At 42.9% G+C, this 7452-nt stretch overlaps 1 protein-coding gene across 1 annotated transcript in view; it reads left to right on the forward strand.

Annotated features, from left to right (window-relative positions):
- TTC27 (tetratricopeptide repeat domain 27) overlaps positions 1-7452 on the forward strand; it is a 169439-nt gene that overhangs the window by 91910 nt on the left and 70077 nt on the right. Inside the window, exons 10-11 of the mRNA XM_013006843.1 lie at positions 2687-2782; positions 6402-6524. Coding sequence (XP_012862297.1) covers positions 2687-2782; positions 6402-6524 — 219 coding nt within the window. The remainder of the gene's footprint in view (positions 1-2686; positions 2783-6401; positions 6525-7452) is intronic.

The raw sequence follows: 7452 nt of genomic DNA on the forward strand, positions 1-7452 counted from the left end.
TCTCTTCAAGAGTCTTCTCTTTTCTGCCGCCCTCTGCTCTCCCAAGCATGATGTCCTTCTCCAGGGACTGTCACCCTATACCACGTCCAAATCACTGAGACAAAGTCTCACCATCCTTCTAAGGAGCATTCTGGCTGTACTTGTGCCAAGATAGAGTTGTTGGTTCTTTTGGTAATCCGTGTATTTTCAGTATTCTTGGCCAGCACCGCAATTCAAATGCCATAGATTCTTTTCAGCTTTCCCTACTCAGTGTCCAACTTACACTTGCATGTGAGGTGACTGAAAATCCTGTGGCCTGGGTGGAAGGCACCCCAGTCCTCAAAATAACATTGTTCCTTTTCAAAACCTTAAGATGTCTCCTGCAGCCAATTTGTTTAATGCAATGCATACATTGTTTTTCTAAAAAATTTTATTCCTAATAAAAAGTCTTAAATATTTGAATATATAAAATAGTGCTTCATATAATTTTTCTCTGATTAAGAAATAGCATTATCCAGACTCTCTCTCTCTATATATATATGTGTGTATATATATATATATATGTATGTATGTATGTATGTATGTATGTATATATATATATATATTTAAAAAAAACTGTATGTGACATCTAGACTGGAGGAAGGCTGAGATGTAGTCAGTTACTTCTATGTCTGTGGTTAGAATCCCATTTTGGAGGGATTTTTCGGTTACAGGATGAAGGTAAGTGCTTCTTAAGTTTCTGCCTTAAAACAGTGTGAACCAAGGCACCACCCTCATTTCTTTGGCAGTGTGATCTACTACTGAAAGACAAATGCCAGACCTCCCCTCAAAGCTCTCCCTCTGTGTGTAAGAGCCATCTCGGTGGCAGGTGTGTAGAGACAAACCCAGGACCACTGGAAGAAGAGCCACCAATGCAGCACGGTCAACATCTTTGTCTGAGGTGGTAAGGCTGAGACCAAAGGCAACAGAGGCTGAGGCAAGGAGACCATGAGACAGAACAGAAGACAGTGAGACTGGGAGGCAGAGCAGTAGCTTGCCTCTCTGACTCACAGATGGATCAAGGGAGCATGTGGGGAGAGACTTGGCTGCTGACTACAGAGGTGTTGCTGTGGACCCCTTAATGTTTTCTGGTCCTGGCTTGTGGTAACCTGTTAACTTCCCTAAAACTTCTACCCGCCAGTTGTGAGTATTGTCTGTGCATGCTCTGTGGCCATTGCAATGAATTACCAAACCCAACAAAAAGCAGTAGAGTACCATGGAGGAAAGGTTGGTATCAAGTACAGAAAGATGGAGGGTGGAAGCATGTGTGACTTCTGCCTTGTGGCCATAGGGAAGCCAGTGGAGGTCAGATATACCCCCCTGCACCGCCCCCCCAAAAAAACTGTGGTATTAATGATCTGCAATATGGAGATGACATAGCTTTTCTTGTTTTAAAGGAGGAGGACTTGAGGCACTTTAACAATGTTCAAAAGGGATTACCTCAACATAAAAGAAAAGGTTGGAGGGGGGTGATGGTGTTTCCATTGCCCATCAAGTTTACTCTGACCCTATAGGACAGGTAAAACTAGCCCCCTGTGAGTTCCTGAGACTGTAACTCTTTATGGGAGTAAAAGCCTCATCTTTCTCCTTTGGAGCTGTTGGTGGTTTCAAACTGTGGACCTTGTGGTTAGCAGCCCAGTGAGTAACTCCTTGTACCACCAGGGCGCTTACCGAAACACAAAGCAAAAGTTCTCACAACTGGATCAGTATACAACATCAGGATAACTGGAAGGAAGACTGAAGTTGTCAAAGATTTTATTTTATTTGGAGCAATGCTCATGGAAACAGCAGCCAAGAAAACAAATGACAAGTTTGGTTTGGGCAAATCTGTTGCAAAAGACTCTTTAAGGTGTTACAGAGCAAAGGCACCACTTTGCGGGCCAAGGTGGCTGACGCCAGCCATGATCTTTTTAGTTGTTTTCTATGTATGTGACAGTTGGATAACGAGGAAGGAAACTCCGAGAAGAACTGGCACATTGAAATTAGTGGTGTTCACGAGGAATGTGACCATGGCCTGCCAGGAGGACAAGCAAACGTCTTGGAAGAAGCACAACTAAAATGCTCCCCGGAGTGAGGAGGGTGAGCGCTCCTCATGTACTTTGGGCCTGTGATCAGGAAGGACCAGTCCTTGAAGAAGGATAATGTGTCCGGCACAGTCGAGGCCCAGTGAGGAAACCCTCAATGAGCTGGGTTGAGACAGGGCTACAGCAATGGATTCGAGCATAGCGCTGAGTCTTCAGAGGGTGCGTGATGGCGGAGTGTCTCTGTTGAACACAGAGTTGCTATTAATTGGAACCGACTTGATGGCCCCCGACAACAAAAACAGTCATAGTATTTTGCAAGTCACAAATAGATTTCACGTTATGCTTATGAAATGGATATGTACTAAGGAGAGTTTTTAAATAGAGTACAAGGCTAATAAATAAAAGCCTAATTCTTTTAAAGAACCATTATAGAATATCTTATTTTAAAAAAAATTCCTGATAATAAATATCTTGACTAGTGTGTGTCAATATTGGCTAGGTTATAATTGGCTTAATCTTTCAATAATTAAAAAAACCTCATGCATCCTAACCTCCTTTGTATATATGTTCATGTATCTTTTATAAGACTTTTTTATTAACCTGTCGTTACACATGTAGATGCTAATTGGAGACTGTGCCCTTAGGCTCTTGCAGACCAATTTGAAGATACAACGACCTCGGTACTGGAACGACTGAAGATTTTCTATTGCTGCCAGGTACCACCTCACTGGGCCATTCAGGTATTGTTCTTCTAGTTTGGAAAATACGTAATCACAGAGAGGGAAGTGGACTGGAAAAGAATAATCTTAAATTTGTGTTAGAAATAACTGGCATTGTCAATTACTTGAAATTGCTCTTTTGATTAAAGTGGTAATGGGCTTTTAAGAATTTTTTTTAAACTTTAAAATGACCTTGAAATAGAATTCTAGAAACTGAATAAGCACTAGCATACATGTTTTAATTTTGAAAATGTTTATGTTTCAGAAGGACGTTTAGAAATTTCTGCCAGAGCATGCATCTTTTACGCTAGTTGTTTACAAGCCAAAGAGAACACTTACATAGGGTCACGATGAGTCGTAAGCCATGTGATGCCCCTAACGTGGTTTTGGTATGGACTGTGCTAGGTGCTGATGCACTCTCCCCATTTTTGAGGGTGTGAACTACCTGTTGTAGTTCCCCAGGCTCTGTGTTGGGATGAAGATTTAGCTTCCCTACCCTCTTGTTCCTCCGGTATTACAGGTATGATACCCCTAACTTGTAAAATTGTAGGGCTGAATGTAGAATGATCCAATGTTAATTTTATGCAGAAGAAATTTGAGGCCTAGAGATATAACTCTAGTTTTGCAAGGTTGACCAAACACCTATTAATGAGCTTAGTCTCTGCATTCCTGACTTTTGGTGCAATTAACCCTCTTTTCAGAACTGTATTCATTGTAATTATGCCTTCGAATAACAGCCTGTCTTTATTACACTTTTAGTATGGCCTGTGCATTTTAGTCTACATTGTGAAATTCTAACAACTTTGTGAAGTATTCCCATTTATAGATGAGGAAACAGCATTCAGTGAGGTTAAGGAGCTATCGTGCTCTTAAGAGTCCCTCAGAAAGTAGAGTCCATGGATTCCAGCCAGGGATTTTCAGATGACCGTGGTCATTTTAATCAGCCCTCTGCCCTCTCTTGCTTGTGGACTATGCACCTGGGTCTTATTGTTGCTGGTCAGGGCTCTCAGGTTGATTCCAACTCAAAGTCACCCGTGTGAAAGCTGTGCTCCTGTCCCCTGGGGTTTCCTCGACTGTAATCTTTACAGGCACAGACCGCCAGTTCTTTGAGAGAAAGAACTACGGGGCGGGTTCTAACCACCAACCTTCTGGTTAGCAGCCAACCATGACTTAGAAATTTCAACACACCTTTCAGGGGCTCAGATTTTTCTCATTATGAGATTCCTTCGTAAACAAAACAAAAACACCCAAACTCACTGCCATTGAGATGGTTCTGAGCCATAGTGACCCAATAGGACAGGAAAGAATTGCACAGTTTCCGGGACCATGACTCTTTATGGAAGTGGAAAGCCCCGTCTTTGTCCCACAGAGTGGTTGGTGGTATTGAACTGTTGACTATGTGGTCAGCAGCCCAATGTGAAACCACTATGTCACCAAGGCTTCCTCTGGTTGGTTTTATTTTTCAAATAGAATATCAGTTGCGCATTATACTTCACATATATACATTCTCAGTAAAACCTAAGGAAATAGAAAGCTTTATGATATCATCACAAACGGAGTCCTGGTGGCACAGTGTTTAAAACACTCAGCTGCTAAGCAGTGGGCCAGGGGTTTGAACCCAGCAACCTCTCCATCAGGAAAAGATGAGGGAGTCTACTTGCACAGAGCGTGGCTGGTTTGTGGACCCTGCCGGGCAGCTCTCCGCTCTCCCTAAGGTCAGAAGGGGCTCGGCTGCAGTTGGTCTATATCATCCTCAAAGGAGTAGCTTGTTCATCAGCAAGATGTCAACAGCTGGGATTTGTTGGCATGTTTTGGCCCCCGGTCTGTGAGATTTAAGTTTTCTGGTAAGATGTGGTTTGTGATGGATAAACATCTCAGACACGGAGCTATTATTATAACACAACATGTGTCTGCTGAGGGTGTAGCTTTTAATCTGGGTCTGAACAGAAGCATTAGGAAACTTAAATCATGCTCAAACAGAATTTAGGTTGAATGCTTGTTTTATCTGCCTACAAAGCTGTGTTATTTAGTTTCCTTTGGCAATTCAATAAACCAAAACCAAACTCATTGCCATTGGGTTGATGGTGACTCAGTAGTGACCTTAGAGGACAGGTAGAACTGCCCTTGTGAGTTTTTAAGAGTGTGACTCTTCACAGGAGTAGAAAGCCCTGTCTTTCTCACATGGAGCAGCTAGTGCTTTTGAACCGCTGACCTTGCAGTTATCAGCCCAACTCATAACCACTGTGCCACCAAGGCTCCTTAGGCAACTTGATAGAGATCCTCTTAAGGAAGTCATGTGGTCACTTTTTCGACTTGGGGAATGGTGCACTGTGTAACCACGACTTCAGTGATCAGTAAATAATAGCCTAGCCTGTCATAGTAAAGACAGAAGTAGTCTTTGCCACTACCTAGCCTGCACCGTGTTGGACGCCCCTTCTTGCTTCCTGCGTTAAGCAGAAGGATTGAAAGACCTGCTTCATGAGCACTCAGATCTGCTCCCACTCCCACAGATCGTGTCCAGGCTTGGGAACAGTCAGTCATGCAGTCGTGCGTGCAAGACGGAAATCCTGTGCCTCCCTCCTCCTCTTACTCAGCCACAGTCCCAGAAACCTCATTTGTTTTTGATGGTACATTAGCTTTACATTTGCAGCTATCTTTCACTTTGGCCATCCCAAATCTTCCCTGGTCTGTAGTTGCATAACTTTTATATCTGTAACGAAGCTCAAATGAGGAGAATTGTAAATGAGAAGAGAAAGCAATACAACACAACTCTCACTAATAGGGAGCTAGACTATTAAAATTTTTCCTATTTTTTTTACCTAAACCCCCCCCCCATTCCTCATGATGGACCATTTGTAAACCGCAGTATATTTAGTTTTGAATACATTTATGTAAACTTTCCTGAGCCCCCTTTAACCTGGAAAAGACTAGCTAAATTTATTAGGGGGGAAAAACCCCTAAAACCAAAACAACTGCCATCAAATGGATTCCGACTCATGGCAACCCTATAGGACAGGGTCGACCTGCCCCTGACGGTTTCTGAGAATGTAGCTCTTTATGGGAGTAGAAAGCCTCATCTTTCTCAGCAGAGTGGCTGGTGGTTTTGAGCCACCAACCTCGCGGTTAGCAGCTTAACATGTTACCACTGCACCACAATGGCTCATATTGAATGTGTTGAAAATCCATCTGTGAACAGAATGAGAAGGAGCCGGAGCTGCCCTCTGATTCCAGTACCCAGCCACTGGAGTGTGTGTGCGCCTCACACTATCAGCACCCACTGCTTGGCATCTTTTCTTGTCCATTTACTGGTTCTCATCTTTACATACATACACCAGATCTTTACATACATACATACACCAGATCTTTACATACATACACCAGATCTCTAGGTAAAAAGAAATACTTGTTTTGCTTATTAAGTCCTTAGTTTATAGGAAAGAAATTGGTATCCTAAGTAATTAGATTCTATGTTGTCTTTGTTTTCTCTCTTCCTAAAGAGATTGAATTATAGAAAACGGGCATTTGTACAAGAGCAAATCCTTTAAAAAAAGAAAGAAAGCAGATGTGTATACTTCTAAGTTGAACAGGAATCTCTTTTTACATCCACAACCATTAATCATTTTTAACTTGATTTTTCTAGCGCCAGCTTGCAAATTTACTCTCTCAGCTGGGATGTACCAGTTCAGCCCTTCAGATATACGAGAAACTGGAAATGTGGGAAGACGTTGTCGTTTGTTTTGAAAGAGTCGGACAGCACGGGAAGGTACGTCAGAGTACAATTCTTGGACTGGTGACAACTTTTCATTCTGGGTTATTTTCCTAACTTGGTTGCTCTTTGAGCTCATTTTTACCAATAAACAAAACAGTGAGACAAAGCTCCATGCCATCCAGTTGATTCTGACTCATGGCAACCTCCCATGCACTCTGGAGGGTTTCCACGGCAAGGCCTCCCCTGACACAGGACTCCAGGACTTTCTTCCACCTTTCTGTTAGAGGCTGAACGTTGAACCATCTGTACCACCTCGGGCCTCCGATGTTTCTCAGTAGTTCTCTTTTAGATCCCCCCCCCCCCCATGTTTTCCTCTTCTGTGTTTCTTCTGATTTCTGTTGGGTAGGTTATTGTCCCTGGGTGGTGTGGACCGTTAGCACCTTTGACAGCTGACTTAAAGGTGGGGGTTCACAGAGGTGTCTTGGAAGAAGACAGGCTGGGCAATCTACCTCTGATAGCTCGGCAATTGAAAACCTTGCGGAGCACAGTTCCACCTGACAGGCCTTGGTGCTCCACTAGTCAGAATTGACTTGACGCAAGTGCAGTTTTCTTTTAAAGATGATTTTATATGTAACAGATAAAAGAAGAGAATCAAAACAAAATTGATGTGTTAGATATTTGAATGCCACCGTGCATGGAAGGTAGAAACAATCCAAATGTCCATCTGTAGGTGAATAGAGAAATTATAGTATATCCATACAATGGAAGATAACTCAGCCAAAAAACAGAGATGCTTCAGCATGGCTTATCCCCAGACCCCAAAAGCACTTTGCTAAGTGAAAGAGGAGTCCTCGTTGTGTGTTGTGGTTCCGTGTTGGTCTGTGATCCGCAAGGTCAATGGTTTGAAACCACTAGCCCCTCCATGGGAGAATGACGGGGCTTTCGCTTCCCTAAAGAGTTACAGTTTCAGAAACTCTCCAGG

This window comes from Echinops telfairi, unplaced genomic scaffold, assembly GCF_000313985.2.
Source record: "Echinops telfairi isolate 266 unplaced genomic scaffold, ASM31398v2 ScPeMD7_10;HRSCAF=50, whole genome shotgun sequence".
In the NCBI taxonomy this organism is placed as follows: Eukaryota; Metazoa; Chordata; class Mammalia; order Afrosoricida; family Tenrecidae; genus Echinops; species Echinops telfairi.